This window comes from Rana temporaria, chromosome 3 (assembly GCF_905171775.1).
Source record: "Rana temporaria chromosome 3, aRanTem1.1, whole genome shotgun sequence".
Lineage (NCBI taxonomy): Eukaryota > Metazoa > Chordata > Amphibia > Anura > Ranidae > Rana > Rana temporaria.
In genome coordinates, this window is record NC_053491.1 from 137,938,931 (window position 1) to 137,955,930 (window position 17,000).

At 40.6% G+C, this 17,000-nt stretch overlaps 1 protein-coding gene across 2 annotated transcripts in view; it reads right to left on the bottom strand.

Moving 5' to 3' along the window:
• Positions 1-17,000, bottom strand: part of CCDC146 (coiled-coil domain containing 146) — a 150,147-nt gene that overhangs the window by 84,490 nt on the left and 48,657 nt on the right. For both annotated transcript variants that reach the window (XM_040343470.1, XM_040343471.1), the window contains exon 3: positions 7,197-7,279. In XM_040343470.1, the coding sequence (XP_040199404.1) occupies positions 7,197-7,279 (83 nt within the window). The remainder of the gene's footprint in view (positions 1-7,196; positions 7,280-17,000) is intronic.

A 17,000-nucleotide genomic window follows, 5' to 3' on the forward strand; every position in this document is an offset into this window, starting at 1 on the left:
ACTGGAACGCGGGCCGCAATTGGCCCGCAGGCCGGACTTTGGACATGCCTGGGTTACAGGAATCTGTTTGGAGGAAATGCCTGGAACTCTGCCTTACAAGTGGATTTTCCACCGTTACAATGCTCCTACACATGATGTATTAAATGTTTGCAAGTTCCTGGCCCAGAAATCGACCCCGAAATTTGATCAACCACCTTATTTTCCTGACTGTTGTCTGTTTCTAAAATTAAAAATATGCCTTAAAAAGGCACAGATTTGATGACATTCTGGACATCCAGTGCTGCAACATAGATACTGTTCAATGTTCCAGAAAATGAATTCCGGCACAGAAACAGCCATAGAAGAGTGTGTCGCTTCACAAGGGGACTACTTTGAAGAGGACAGCAGTCGCTGGTGTATAGGTAGGCAAACTTTTTTTCCCAAAGTCCATTTCATTACAGTTGTGCTCATAAGTTTACACAGCATTTATGATTTCTTGGCCATTTCTTGGCCATTTTTCAGAGAATATGAATGATAGCACAAAAACATTTTACTCATGGTTAGTGTTTGGCTGAAGCCATTTATTATCAATTAATTGTGTTTACTCTTTTTAAATCATAATGGCAACAGAAACTACCCAAAAGACCATGATCAAAAGTTTATAAAAGGTCAATGAATTTCTGGACTCCTGACAGACCCTTGCATCTTTCATCCAGTGCTGCACTGATTTTCTGGATTCTGAGTCATGGGGAAAGCAAAAGAATAGTCAAAAGGATCTGTGGGAAAAGGTAGTTGAACTGTATAAAACAGGAAAGGTAATATAAAAAAATATCCAAGGAATTGAGAATGCCAATCAGCAGTGTTCAAACTCTAATCAAGAAGTGAAAAATTAGGGGTTCTGTTAAAACCAAACCACGGTCAGGTAGACCAACTAAAATATCAGCCACAACTGCCAGGAAAATTGTTTGGGATGCAAAGAAAAACTCACAAAAACCTTCAGGTGAAATACAGGACTCTCTGAAAACATGTGGTGTGGCTGTTTTAAGATGCACAAGGAGGCACTTGAAGAAATATGGGCTGCATGGTCGAGTCCCCAGAAGAAAGCCATTACTACGCAAAGGCCACAAAGTATTCCACTTACAATACACCAAACAGCACAGAGACAAGCCTCAAACCTTCTGGTACAAAGTCATTTGGAGTGATGAGACCAAAATTGAGCTTTTTGGCCACAACCATAAACGCTACTTTTGGAAAGGAGTCAACAAGGCCTATGATGAAAGGTACAGAGGTGGATCGCTGATGTTTTGGGGATGTGTGAGCTACAAAGGCACAGGAAATTTGATCAAAATTATTGGCAAGATGAATGCAGTATGTTATCAAAAAATACTGGAGGAACATTTGCATTCATCAGCCAGAAAGCTGTGCATGGGATGTACTTGGACATTTTAACATGACAATGATCCAAAACACAAGGCCAAGTCGATATGTCATTAGCTACAGCAGAATAAAGTGAAGGTTCTGGAGTGGCCATCTCAGTCTCCTGACCTCAATATCATTGAGCCACTCTGGGGAGATCTCCAACGTGCAGTTTATGCAAGTCAGCCCAAGAATTGACAGGAACTGGATGCATTTTGCCAAGAGAAATGGGCAGCTTTACCATCAAGATAAAGAGCCTCATCTAAAAATTCCACAAAAGACTTCAAGCTGACATTGATGTTAAATGGGGCAATACACAGTATTAAGAACTGGGGTATGTAAACCTTTGATCAGATCAAGGTCATTTGGATAGTTTCTGTTGCCATTATGATTTAAAAAGAGTAAACACAGTTGATTGATAATAAATGGCTTTAGCCAAACACTAACCATGAGTGAAAGAAATGTTGGTGCGCTATCATTCATACTCTCTGATAAATGCCCAAGAAGTTATACATTTTGCCAGGGTATGTAAACTTATGAGCACAAATGTACACACACACACACACACACACACACACAATAAAGTCACCTACAAAAAGTGCTAGATTTGCCTGTTTTTGACATACAAACATATTTTAAATGAATCACATACAAGAATAAGAATATAAGACAATAACTTATCCAATATCAAGAGTCTAGTTTTCTAAAAATATATTTTAAACAGGACCTGTCAAGGTAGGATTATAGGAATACTGTATAGGAGGCACCTGATGAGTTTTTTTGAAAAAAAATTACCAAAAACAAATCTCATATTTCTCAAGACTAACTACACAATTCTGAACTTTCCTGATCAATGAATGGACCTGCATACACATAGGGGTCTATTTATGAAGGATTTACCCCAATGAATCCTTTACAGAAATTTGTTCAACTGAGTTTGATATTCCACAGTTCAATTTACCCTATTTACAGTAGGATGAATGTGCACCAGTAGAATGCAGCAAGTGGCACATAACCACTGAATCTCAATTTTACAACAGAAGTAAAGATTGTATTTACCCTGAAGGCAAATCTGCCAGCATAAGCTCTCTGTGGTGCTGAAACTATATATATATATATACACACACACACACACACACTGTAGTTTCAGCACTAGGATGACTAACTGTCACTTATATTCAGGGTTTAGCATTCAGGGGTGACATGGGGTTTTTACCTTTATGTACAGTGAGGAAAATAAGTATTTGAACACCCTGCTATTTTGCAAGTTCTCCCACTTGGAAATCATGGAGGGGTCTGAAATTGTCATCATAGGTGCATGTCCACTGTGAGAGACATAATCAAAAAAAAAAATCCAGAAATCACAATTTATGATTTTTTAACTATTTATTTGTATGATACAGCTGCAAATAAGTATTTGAACACCTGTCTATCAGCTAGAATTCTGACCCTCAAAGACCTGTTAGTCTGCCTTTAAAATGTCCACCTCCACTCCATTTATTATCCTAAATTAGATGCACATGTTTGAGGTCATTAGCTGCATAAAGACACCTCTCCACCCCATACAATCAGTAAGAATCCAACTACTAACATGGCCAAGACCAAAGAGCTGTCCAAAGACACTAGAGACAAAATTGTACACCTCCACAAGGCTGGAAAGGGCTACGGGGAAATTGCCAAGCAGCTTGGTGAAAAAAGGTCCACTGTTGGAGCAATCATTAGAAAATGGAAGAAGCTAAACATGACTGTCAATCTCCCTCGGACTGGGGCTCCATGCAAAATCTCACCTCGTGGGGTCTCAATGATCCTAAGAAAGGTGAGAAATCAGCCCAGGACTACACGGGAGGAGCTGGTCAATGACCTGAAAAGAGCTGGGACCACCGTTTCCAAGGTTACTGTTGGTAATACACTAAGACGTCATGGTTTGAAATCATGCATGGCACAGAAGGTTCCCCTGCTTAAACCAGCACATGTCAAGGCCCGTCTTAAGTTTGCCAATGACCATTTGGATGATCCATAGGAGTCATGGGAGAAAGTCATGTGGTCAGATGAGACCAAAATATAACTTTTTGGTCATAATTCCACTAACTGTGTTTGGAGGAAGAAGAATGATGAGTACCATCCCAAGAACACCATCCCTACTGTGAAGCATGGGGGTGGTAGCATCATGCTTTGGGGGTGTTTTTCTGTACATGGGACAGGGCGACTGCACTGTATTAAGGAGAGGATGACCGGGGCCATGTATTGCGAGATTTTGGGCAACAACCTCCTTCCCTCAGTTAGAGCTTTGAAGATGGGTCGAGGCTGGGTCTTCCAACATGACAATGACCCGAAGCACACAGCCAGGATAACCAAGGAGTGGCTCTGTAAGAAGCATATCAAGGTTCTGACGTGGCCTAGCCAGTCTCCAGACCTAAACCCAATAGAGAATCTTTGGAGGGAGCTCAAACTCTGTGTTTCTCAGCGACAGCTCAGAAACCTGACTGATCTAGAGAAGATCTGTGTGGAGGAGTGGGCCAAAATCCCTCCTCCAGTGTGTGCAAACCTGGTGAAAAACTACAAGAAACGTTTGACCTCTGTAATTGCAAACAAAGGCTACTGTACCAAATATTAACATTGATTTTCTCAGGTGTTCAAATACTTATTTGCAGCTGTATCATACAAATAAATAGTTAAAAAAATCATACATTGTGATTTCTGGATTTTTTTTTTTTGATTATGTCTCTCACAGTGGACATGCACCTACGATAACAATTTCAGACCCCTCCATGATTTCCAAGTGGGAGAACTTGCAAAATAGCAGGGTGTTCAAATACTTATTTTCCTCACTGTATATAGTTATTATGGCAAGAACCCATATCAGGCTTTATTGCCATCCAAGACTCAGTTTGAGAGATTTCCCCCATTTTCTATTCTAGGGACAATATTTTGCCAGACAGGAAGTGAGGAAAAATCTGCAACATGGAAACAAAGAAACAAAAAAGAGCTGAGACCCACTGATGAAGTCCACACCCAGGATGTAATACGTATGGAGATTGGAGCCTGATCTCTGATGGCATCCTTAGCTACACAGCGGCAAGCCAATGCGAGTATATGAGCCCTTATCAGCTGGCACCGCCCAAGTGCCATTTATGTGAGTGTATATCTGTGTATTTTTTACTGGAATAAAACTTTTATCAGACAGCGAGCACTAGGTGTTTGCTGTTCTGTTTCATATATCGCTATGCCGTATCTGCACCTGTGATGCGAGGAGCTGATTAAGGAAAACAGAAGGATAACACTTTATGCAGATCTGATTAAATCCCTAAAGGGCAACAGCATGCTATGACTCACTGGTCTTAGCGTGGGGTGAGTGGCCAGTGAGCACTGGTGGAGGATCGCACAGGCACTTTATGTACAGTTGTTCTACGAAATCACTTTATATGCACAAAGGTGAAAAGTATGATTTATGAACTTTGTGTCATTTTTGACCTATATGGACAATTGGCACTGATTATATACAACGTTTTAAGTGGATTTATCAGCATAGTTTATGCATACTATGCGATATTGATTTTATGTGCAATATTTTTGCACTTGCACTTAATATATAATCATATGTGTGTTGAGCTGCACTAATATTTAGTTTATTATTGTTAAAATAAAAGGGAATTGTGGGTGCCATTGGCTCTTTGATAAATAGACTCTTTAGTGTGATTTTAGCTTGTAAAACTGTTTCAGCACACTTTTTGTACTCGTTTGTAGTACATAAATAAATGAATAATTAATAATATTAATAACAAGTTAAGACTGAAAATTATAGTTGAGTTGTAACAATCAGAGGATAAATGAATGTCGAGTCTGTGAGGATAATACAATTTCACATGGTATTTTAAAACATTGTTATCACTGATATACATCAGAAAAGGAAGACACTCCTTGCTGTGAACAAGAACATAAATACAAAAACCACATCCGGGAACAAAAACAAATTATGAAATGTGATGTCAGAAGCGGTACTTTTTATAAAGGTACATAATTTTACCTTGTATCTTGTGCCAAGAGTGAACTTTCTACTTTTGCAATAATACTTTATTTTCATGCAATAACATCCAGTTAATACCATTTTAAATTATGGTGCAACTTGTGCTCTAAATTAGATTAAACATTTCAAAAATCAAAAAACTATTTGCAAAAGTAAATTTAGAAACAAATTTGAAGTATTACAATTTTTTCATATTGTTTAATACAATATAGTTACAACAACCCCAGTCAGGTAAGTATATACCTTAAATTAGTTCCAAAATTAAATTCATAAATTAAAACTGTAGTCATCATGGTTTTCATCATAAAATAAAATAATAATAATAGCTTTTAGGAGTACATCTATTTTTTCTTGTGGCTGACAGATTCATTTGAAAAGATTCAACTGTTTGCATCTTTGATTTATTGGGGGGCTGAAGAAATATTCCAAATTATTTATCTTTTGTACATGCCACACAATACAAACATTAGAAGGCTAATTCCATGTGTTAGTGACAATTTAGTGCTGCTGGAATCTGGTGTGTGCTATAATGTGCCTTTAAAAGAAACAGAGCTTCAGTACAAAATAGAGAAATCAGGATACATAAGATATTTCTACACTTTTTGTATCTTGTACTTCTCTCCAACTATATTTACAATGCATTTTGCAAATTTGTAGCTGAGAATGCATTGTGGCATTTTTGTTTTCTGTTACATGGACTAACTGCATGCTGTCTGTAATAGAGTGCTGTGCACCTGGGTAGATAGTAACAAAGTCAATGTTACTTGATTAGGCATGGGCAGGTATCTGGTTTTACAACCTGCTACTTGAAAATAAACCATTACATTAGTTCCCTTATTTCTACTTCATCCAGCTTGGGTTGTCTACAAGCACCCTTCCTCCCATTATTCTAAATCGGGTCTTATGGAGAGTTTATGGAGTAAAGCTCCAATACTACATTCAGTTAATAGACATTATGGCCCGGATTCATAAAGCACTTGCGCCGACGTATCTCGAGATACACCGCGTAAGTGCAAATATGCGCCGTCGTATCTGTGCGCCGTGCCCACAAAACTAAATACGCCTGAAAATAGGCTTCAACCGACCGACATAACTTGTCTACGCCAGCGTATCGTGGGCGCATATTTACGCTGGACGCATGTGGGGCTCCCATTGATTTTCTATTCACATATGCAAATGAGGGAGATACGCCGATTCACGAACGTACGTCGGTCAACAAGTTATGCCCCATAAAGGAGGTGTAACTCAGCAGCATCCATGCAAAGGGCTGCACCAGGGAACTCAAGCCATCGTATTTTACCTCGTTTACGTTGGAAGTGAATATGGCTGGGCGTAGGTTACATTCCGATCCGTCGTATCTTAGGGAGTAGATCCGACGGGATTCTGAGCATGCGCACTGGGATGCATCCACGGGACGACGCATGCGCCGTTCATTATACGTATCTGTCTGAGCCTCAGCCCATCATTTGCATGGCTCACGCCCACTTCCACATACGCCGGCTTACGCCTAGGAAACCCAGCACAGATTTGGCAGCACTGGCTTTGTGAATCCAGTGCTTGCCTCTCTGTGTTGCGTCGGCGTAGCGTATATTAGATACGCTACGCCGGCATAAATATGCGCCAATGTATGTGAATCCAGGCCTATGAAGATAACAATCAAACAATCAGAGTGGTAGAATAGTCTGGGAACCCCAGTAGTAATTGAAAAAGAATACTATTTGAGCATGTGAAATTCTGACTTTTACAATACATTTAGGATAAGATAGTAAAAACATACCTTTTCAATGTTTCATATAGCAAAGTATATTTTGCCTTGAGCTCAGCTACTCTGGTTCCAGGGATTTTTCCAGATGCCAAAAGCTATAAGAAACAAAATAGAGAGATTTGTTTTTAACCCAGGCAAATTGAATTATTCTTTAATTGTCATAGAGTGGCATGGATTAGCTGAGCTTTCATGGACAGATTCATGTTGTAGCAGGTAATCTTTCCTTTTTGATTACTTTTCTATAACGTCATCTTAGTTTCTACAGATTATGTGCCTAGGTTTAGGGTAGCCATAAACATCCTAATTCTGTCCCAACAGTATGCAATAAAGAAGAAAAGTGCAGCGCAAAAATTACAAATAAAATAATATATAATAATATATAATGTCCAAGTGTAGAATAAAGTGTCCTTTAAATAAACAAATCCGGCAGGGGTGAGAGTGGAGAGGAGACACCAGAGGAAAATCCACCACCAAGGTAAAGATGGACTCTCACCTCATTGCTTCGACCCATAAAGAGTCACAAAGCATATCAGCATCCAAAACTCAGTCCGGACCAGCCTCCAGCATAACACCATATCACATAGATATCCGCAGTTCACCATAAAAGAAAAACACAAAGATCTAAGTGCTCTCTGTATGTACCGGGGATTTTTAATAAGGAAAAGAAAAATGGTACACTTACATTTAAAATCACTCTAAGCCGAGTGCAAGCAAAGCAGCATGTACAGCAGATGCCAAACACAGCAGCGATGATCGAGGGTGACGTCCGTGCGTACTGCTGTGTTTGGCATCTGCTGTACATGCTGCTTTGCTTGCACTCGGCTTAGAGTGATTTTAAATGTAAGTGTACCATTTTTCTTTTCCTTATTAAAAATCCCCGGTACATACAGAGAGCACTTAGATTTTTGTGTTTTTCTTTTATGGTGAACTGCGGATATCTATGTGATATGGTGTTATGCTGGAGGCTGGTCCGGACTGAGTTTTGGATGCTGATATGCTTTGTGACTCTTTATGGGTCGAAGCAATGAGGTGAGAGTCCATCTTTACCTTGGTGGTGGATTTTCCTCTGGTGTCTCCTCTCCACTCTCACCCCTGCCGGATTTGTTTATTTAAAGGACACTTTATTCTACACTTGGACATTATATATTATTATATATTATTTTATTTGTAATTTTTGCGCTGCACTTTTCTTCTTTTTTACACTTTGGGAATTGTTTTATGAATACATTCACAGTGCTGGCTTGCATATATATTTTATTATTGATTGTTATTTCCCAGCACTGAATTTTTCTATTTTCAACAGTATGCAATAGCCTAATGGATTATAATTGTGCCATACCTAGTCAGCTATGCCTAACACTACAGGGAGTGCAGAATTATTAGGCAAATGAGTATTTTGACCACATCATCCTCTTTATGCATGTTGTCTTACTCCAAGCTGTATAGGCTCGAAAGCCTACTACCAATTAAGCATATTAGGTGATGTGCATCTCTGTAAGGTGTGTGGTCTAATGACATCAACACCCTATATCAGGTGTGCATAATTATTAGGCAACTTCCTTTCCTTTGGCAAAATGGGTCAAAAGAAGGACTTGACAGGCTCAGAAAAGTCAAAAATAGTGAGATATCTTGCAGAGGGATGCAGCACTCTTAAAATTGCAAAGCTTCTGAAGCGTGATCATCGAACAATCAAGTGTTTCATTCAAAATAGTCAACAGGGTCGCAAGAAGCGTGTGGAAAAACCAAGGCGCAAAATAACTGCCCATGAACTGAGAAAAGTCAAGCGTGCAGCTGCCAAGATGCCACTTGCCACCAGTTTGGCCATATTTCAGAGCTGCAACATCACTGGAGTGCCCAAAAGCACAAGGTGTGCAATACTCAGAGACATGGCCAAGGTAAGAAAGGCTGAAAGACGACCACCACTGAACAAGACACACAAGCTGAAACGTCAAGACTGGGCCAAGAAATATCTCAAGACTGATTTTTCTAAGGTTTTATGGACTGATGAAATGAGAGTGAGGCCCCGTACACACGACCAGTTTCCTCGGCAGAATTCAGCTTCCGACCGAGTTTCTGGCTGAATTCTGCCAAGGAAACTGGTCGTGTGTACACTTTCGGCCGAGGAAGCCGACGAGGACCTCGGCGAGGAAATAGAGAACATGTTCTCTATTTCCTCGTTGTTCTATGGGAGCTCTCGTCCCGCCGAGGTCCTCGGCGGCTTCAGGGCTGAACTGGCCGAGGAACTCGATGTGTTTGGCACGTCGAGTTCCTCGGCCGTGTGTACGAGGCCTGAGTCTTGATGGGCCAGATGGATGGGCCCGTGGCTGGATTGGTAAAGGGCAGAGAGCTCCAGTCCGACTCAGACGCCAGCAAGGTGGAGGTGGAGTACTGGTTTGGGCTGGTATCATCAAAGATGAGCTTGTGGGGCCTTTTCGGGTTGAGGATGGAGTCAAGCTCAACTCCCAGTCCTACTGCCAGTTTCTGGAAGACACCTTCAAGCAGTGGTACAGGAAGAAGTCTGCATCCTTCAAGAAAAACATGATTTTCATGCAGGACAATGCTCCATCACACGCGTCCAAGTACTCCACAGCGTGGCTGGCAAGAAAGGGTATAAAAGAAGAAAAACGAATGACATGGCCTCCTTGTTCACCTGATCTGAACCCCATTGAGAACCTGTGGTCCATCATCAAATGTGAGATTTACAAGGAGGGAAAACAGTACACCTCTCTAAACAGTGTCTGGGAGGCTGTGTTTGCTGCTGCACGCAATGTTGATGGTGAACAGATCAAAACACTGACAGAATCCATGGATGGCAGGCTTTTGAGTGTCCTTGCAAAGCAAGGTGGCTATATTGGTCACTGATTTGTTTTTGTTTTGTTTTTGAATGTCAGAAATGTATATTTGTGAATGTTGAGATGTTATATTGGTTTCACTGGTAAAAATAAATAATTGAAATGGGTATATATTTTTTTTTGTTAAGTTGCCTAATAATTATGCACAGTAATAGTCACCTGCACACACAGATATCCCCCTAAAATAGCTAAAACTAAAAACTAACTAAAAACTACTTCCAAAAATATTCAGCTTTGATATTAATGAGTTTGTTGGGTTCATTGAGAACATGGTTGTTGTTCAATAATAAAATTAATCCTCAAAAATACAACTTGCCTAATAATTCTGCACTCCCTGTAGTTCTGTAATGCCCTGTACGTACACACGATAGGTTCGTCTGATGAAAACGGACCGATGGATTTTTTCCATCAGATATCCGATGAAGCTGACTTTCATCAGTCTTGTCTACACACCATCGGTTAAAAATCCGATCGTGTCCAACGCGGTGACGTAAAACACAACGACTTGCTGAAAAAAATTACGTTCAATGCTTCCGAGCATGCGTTGACTTGATTCTGAGCATGCGTAGATTTTTGACCGATGGATTTCCCCACAGACGATGTTTTTTTTTTATCGTTTTTTAACCATAAGAAAAATTTAAAAACAGGTTCTATTTTTTTTTCACTGATAGGAAAAAAAACAATGGGGCCCACACACGATCGGTTCGTCCGATGAAAACGGTCCATCGGTCCGTTTTTTAATCAAACGAACCGATCGTGTGTACAGGGCATTAGTTGTAAAATATTTATGTTTCAAAATGAGTCTTTCCTTTTACTTACATTTTTTAACCATTTATATATTACAGTACACAGGAAGCACCATTTTACTTTCTAAATATATGTACATGAGTCTGTGTAACTTTTTTTTGGGCTAATAAAGTAGTGCAAAATGTGGTATGAAATAGTAAACAACCATATGCCAGTTTTCAAACGTTTACATTGTATACATTATTAAAGGATTCTTTTTCCTTTTTAAGAGAGACAATTTTCTTGCTTCCCAGCGTAGTCCCCTCTAGTGTGTGTTACTAGTAGTGAGAGTAGGTAAAAGCATATTCTGGCACAGGGATAAACCTGAGTCACTGAATCTGAGTCAGGTTGTTAGAGGCCATTGCTGGATGACTCATTCTGGCAGCTCTCTAGAGCCTCCCCCTGTTTCTAGAATGTTGGAGAATGTTCTAGATTAGAAAATAGTGGGTGGAAGGTAGGAGGGGTTGCCTTGATATTTAGGGGCCTGTAGCCAATCCCCCGGTTGGGGGCCTGGCAGGAAGCTAAAGAGGCCCTTAAATAGACATGAACTGGCGAATTGCACCTATCATCACATGCCAAGAGACTACTCCGTATACTCTTCTTCTATGTTAAAAAAAGCTATTTTACTGTCCTGGAAGGGCGCACAGACCTCTCAGAAATCCCTCTGGTTAAAACGTATTAATGATGCTATCCCACTGTATTTAATGGCCATTTTTCACGTCGAGAAAAATGCTCTGGAGCCTACACGGTCGTTTTTAAAGACCAATTTAAAAAAATGTAATTTTTCTCGTCGTGAAAAACGGTCATGTGTACGCGGCAAAAGTTATGGACTTTTTCAAGTTGGGGCCCCTATAATTACCTACCTCATCCAAGTTATTATCCCTAATAAAACAACAAAAAACAAGCCAAGGACTGTTTACTGCCTTTGAGTGAACGAAGGAAATTCTGTGTGACTGTCTGTGCAGCAGTGGGGTAAAACTTATGGTATTGTATACATTTTGGGCAAGATCAGCTTCTTTAGTGAAAATAAAGGTAAACAAAAAACACAAATTAATACGTGTAAGGTCTATTGCTTTTTACATGCAATATATTTCTTAGATATTCATGTTATTTATATTGAATAATTTTGGGTCTTGTCATTACATGAGCAACCATCGACAGCATTCAAGAATGCAACATACTTTCCAAAACAGAAGGATAGCCAAGAACTTTTCTAGCTTATGATGAAAAAACAGCTGCTTGTAATTTAATTACATTAATTGGCTGTACTTTAATTATTAGATAAATACGAATCATTTATTTAGCACTGGCACATGTGCAACAGCTATATTCAGAAAATTAAATCATTTGTAGAATAAATTCAATCATCTTAAAATGGATCTGAACTGTGGAAGCTATACAAAAAAAAATAGGCAAGCAGAGGGCAAAGGTTTAGTCACCAATATTGCCCATAGTCTCCCTGTAGCTGATTTTTTCCCCATTACCGGCATTGTATGCTGCATTGTTCTGAACTATGGGCCAAATTTACATAGAACTGCGGCGGCGTAACGTATCGTAGTTCGCAAGTTTTCAATGGCGCAAGGCGGGCCAATTTAAATGGGCGTGTGCCATTTAAATTAGGCGAGCTCCCGTGCCGGACCTACTGCGCATGCTCCGTTTCGCAAATCCCGTCGTGCTTTGCGCGCTGTGACGTAATTTTTTCGAACGGCGACGCTCGTAGCGTACTTCCGTATTCCCGGACGTGTTACGCAAACGACGTTCATTTTTAAATTTCAAAGCGGGAACGACGGCCATACTTTAGACAGCAATACGTTTGCTGACTAAAGTTAGGGCACCTAAAACGATGACTAACTTTGCGACGGGAAACTAGACTAGCGGCGACGTAGCGAACGCGAAAATCCGTCGGGGATCCGCCGTAACTGCTAATTTGCATACCCGATGCTGGTTTACGACGCAAACTCCACCCAGTGGCGGCCGCGGTATTGCATCCTAAGATCCGACAGTGTAAAACAATTACACATGTCGGATCTTATGGATATCTATGCGTAACTGATTCCATGAATCAGTCGCATAGATAGAAACAGAGATACGACGGCGTATCAGGAGAAACGCCGTCGTATCTCTTTGGTGAATCTGGCCCTATGTCTCTATATGAAGGCGGCCATCTTGGTACTTGGTAGGCAAATAGGGCTTTTGCTTTCCCATGTCAGAGCACGCCCTGGTGACTGGGGATCTGATAACAGTGTAAGTAATGATCAAGAAGCAGCAAGACAGATGTATGAAGCACAGATCCAAAAAATGAATCAAGCAGAAGAACAGTGAAAAGCACATCACCTAATCCCACTCCAAAATTCACAAGAGTAGCAATCAGAGGCGGCAGTGCCTCTCACATAGCAGCTATTTACAGTAGTTATAAGGATGCAGGCAAAAGTAGAGCACTGAAGTTTTAAGCCTCGTACACACGGCCGAGAAACTCGACGGGCAAAACACATCGTTTTGCTCGTCGAGTTCCTTGTGAAGCCGCCGAGGATCTCGGCGAGCCAAATTTTCTCATTCCCGTCGGGGAAAAAGAAGACATGCTTTCTTTTTGGCCCGACGAGATCCTCGGCGGTTTCCTCGTTGAAAAGTGTACACACGACCGGTTTCCTCGGCAAAAAAAAAACCCAGCAAGCTTCTTGCTGGTTTTTGCCGAGAAACTCGGCCGTGTGTACGAGGCCTCAGAGTACTGCTTCAGCACAAAGTAGAATACCATTTTTAATATCAATGTAAATAGTTAGCTTGGGTGGTCTGCCATGTGTTTTAATAATGACACTGTCATTTGTTTAACTTTACCATACAGGATACTCAAGCTCATATATTTGCAGAGCTTCTGGACTGTGAGATCTAATGGGGGTTATACAGCATTGTAGTACCATAATCTGCTGATCATTCAAATTATCCAAGCTGATGGTTACATCACATTACTTTGAATTATAATACTATTGTGAGGATTGTGCAAAGATGTCTCAGATTTATATACTGAGTTTTTTTGGGATTATACACATATACAGTATGTATATATACAGTATATATAAATTGTCTACACACGCTGCATAGATTTTCTCATAAATTTATGTGGATTTAGTGGCCATCTCGTTTTAAGCGAGCAAACTAATATGCCTAGTACACACGGGCAGAATGTCAGGAGACATCGGCTGGTTCAATAAAAAACAGCCAACATTCGGCCCGTGAGTATGTCAGCCAGTCCATCAGAAGCCGGCTGAGCAACCTGGAGAACCAGCAGCTGACCGTCTCCTGATTAGCGCTTTCAGGCAATGGCTAAGTGCGCTGACCAGCTCAGTGGAGGAGATCAGAGCTGTCAGTTTACAATTAGTGTATACCAGGCTTAACACTTAGTACTAGCTCTATTACAATCTGAGCAGCAGCCTTCAGACACAAAGGAAAACCTAGTTGATATAGTATTGATGTAACAGTAGTTGGTGAAACAACTTAGGGCCTCATTTATTAAGAGTGTTGCATAAGAGCCCTGCTGCTCTATAGCATCTACAATCAAACCTACCCTAAAAAAGTGCAACGTGACACTCTAAATGTTGAAACTTGACTTCTTGACTTGACTAGACACTTCTCTAAATGCTATATATAATAAATTAACTCAAAGACAACATTTCAGTTACCACACAATAGAATGTAGTGTTTACTGTAATATTCCCTTACCCTGACGTATGTACAAATTATATCTGGTGTATGTATAAACTAAGATTTATTTCCTCAGAAATATGGAAGATTACCTTATAATTCAATGTATGTTACTTCTAATGGATTCTGTATTACTCTGAAATTTTTGTTCAATCAGACATAATCTGATAAAAAAAACATTGGCTTTCCTCTTGCAATTTATAGTTCTACTGTTACCTAAAACCCCATACACACTGGCCTGAATGTTGGGAGACACTGGGTGGTAAGAAAAAAAAAACGACAGATATATGGCCTGTCAGTATGCCCCCCTCCCCCTGTCTGACAGAAGTTGACTTTTGTCAGACGAGCATGCTGGAAAACCAGCAGCTGACAACTCCTGATCAGCGTTTTCCGCCAATGGCGGAGAGCACTGATCATAGTGTTCTGCGATGGGCAGGGCTGTCTTAATGAGAGGGCACACCTGGGCACTGCCCAGGGGCCCCAGCTGCATGGGGGGGGGGCAGGACTTTCCCCATACCATACATTCACTATACTGTAGAATACAATAAAATTCTCACACGAGAAGCAAGATCTCTTCTAAAGACTGGACCAGGAGGGTGGTGCCAGCTGCCAAAGCTCAGAAATCTGTTAAATAAACTGGATGATAAACTAACCCTTTAACATATATTAGAATGTGACACGTCTGTTTTTAGTGATCTGATTATTTAAAGACTTTGTAAAGTAACTCTCTCATGAGAGAAATAACAGGGCTGCCTTTACTGAGGACCCTTGGAAAATAACACTTGCCTAGCTGTTATGATGCTTCACAAGCTTTAGTTTGAATCACTTGCTCAGAACAAACAAAACAGATCAGGAAAACAAGAACAAAGCTAAAAGTGCTTATCTGCACATACCGTATATTCTTAATCAGTATCTCTGAGTTTTGACATCAGTAGGTCAGCATAAAGTGTATGTAAAGCCTGAAGCCTCGTACACACGCTCGATTTACGCTGCAAGAACCAGCAAGAAAACAGCTGGCAGAGCTTTCTTGCCGAGTATACCGTGCGTGTTTACGAGGCTTTCAGGTTTCTCGTCAAGAAAACTGCCTATAATCTCAACGAGAAAAATAGAGAACATGTTCTCTATTTTCTCTTCGTGATACTCAGCAGTGTTTTCCTGCCGAGAATCCCAAGAGTGTGTATACTTACCTGTCGCCGTGAAAACCCATGCATGCTCGAAATGACTTTGACGCATGCGCGGTAGCTTCCTATGCATAGGTAGGGTGCAGCAAGATGGCGGCAACGGCATCGAATGTGACGAGCACATGCTCGTTGTACGCGATGACGTCACTGCGTTCTTGCCTTTCAAAAGAACCGTGGTTCTTTTGAAAGGAGTGTCTGTACACTCGGGCGGCAAGAGATTCTTGCCAAGAATCTCGTCAGGAAAAACAACGTTTTTTCCTGACGAGGTTCTGGCCCGTGTGTACAGGGCTTAAGAAATAACTTCTCGTATTTATTTCCTTTTTGGTCTTTTAAATATACAGTTGAAAGTAAAATCTGTTTGATAAGTGCAGAATAAAATCTTTAGATACTGCCAGACACATTGCGGTGGATTTACTAAAACTGGAGAGTGCAAAATCTGGTGCAGCTCTGCATTGAAGCCAATCAGCTTCTAGGTCTTTTGTCAAAGCTTAACTGAATAATCTGAAGATAGAAGCCGATTGGCTACCATGAACAGCTGCACCACATTTTGCACTCTCTAGTTCTAGTAAATCAACCCCAATGTGAGCTGTAAAATTCCTGTCCTAACTGCTTCTGCCGACTAACAGCAGTTATCATTGTTTTAATCTACAAGTTGACTACAAAACATCCCCAATTTTATGGTAAAGAGAAGAGAGGCAGGTTTTCTGTAGTCCTAAAAGACATTAGTAAAAAAGCTGCTCTAATAGTTAGCTGAAGTAGGTACTGTCACCCTAAGACAGTAAGGCCTCGTACACACGACCAAGTTTCTCGGCAAAAACCAGCAAGAAACTTGCTGGGAGATATTTTTTTGCAGAGGAAACCGGTCGTGTGTACATTTTCGTTGAGGAAACTGTCGAGAAACTCGACGAGCCAAAGAGAGAGCATGTTCTCTATTTCCTTGACGGGAATGGAGAAAATTGGCTTGTCGAGTTCCTCGTGTAATTGGCTTGTCGTGTGTACGAGGCTTCACTGTGTTACATGCTGGATATCCAGGTAAAAAGAAAAGAAAAAAAAAGTAAAAAAAAAATACGAACGCAGCCACCACATCCAAGGACTGGTAAGCTGTAAAATAAAAAAAAATTGTTCTACTATCTCTCTTCTATAACCACCAGGCAACTAACAAACCCAGGAAAGCCTCACAATTGCACTCTATGGGGGTTATTTACTAAAGGCAAATCCACTTTGCACTACACGTGCAGAGTGCACTTGAAATTGCACTGAAAGTGCACTTGGAAGTGCAGTCGCTGTAGATCCGATGGGGA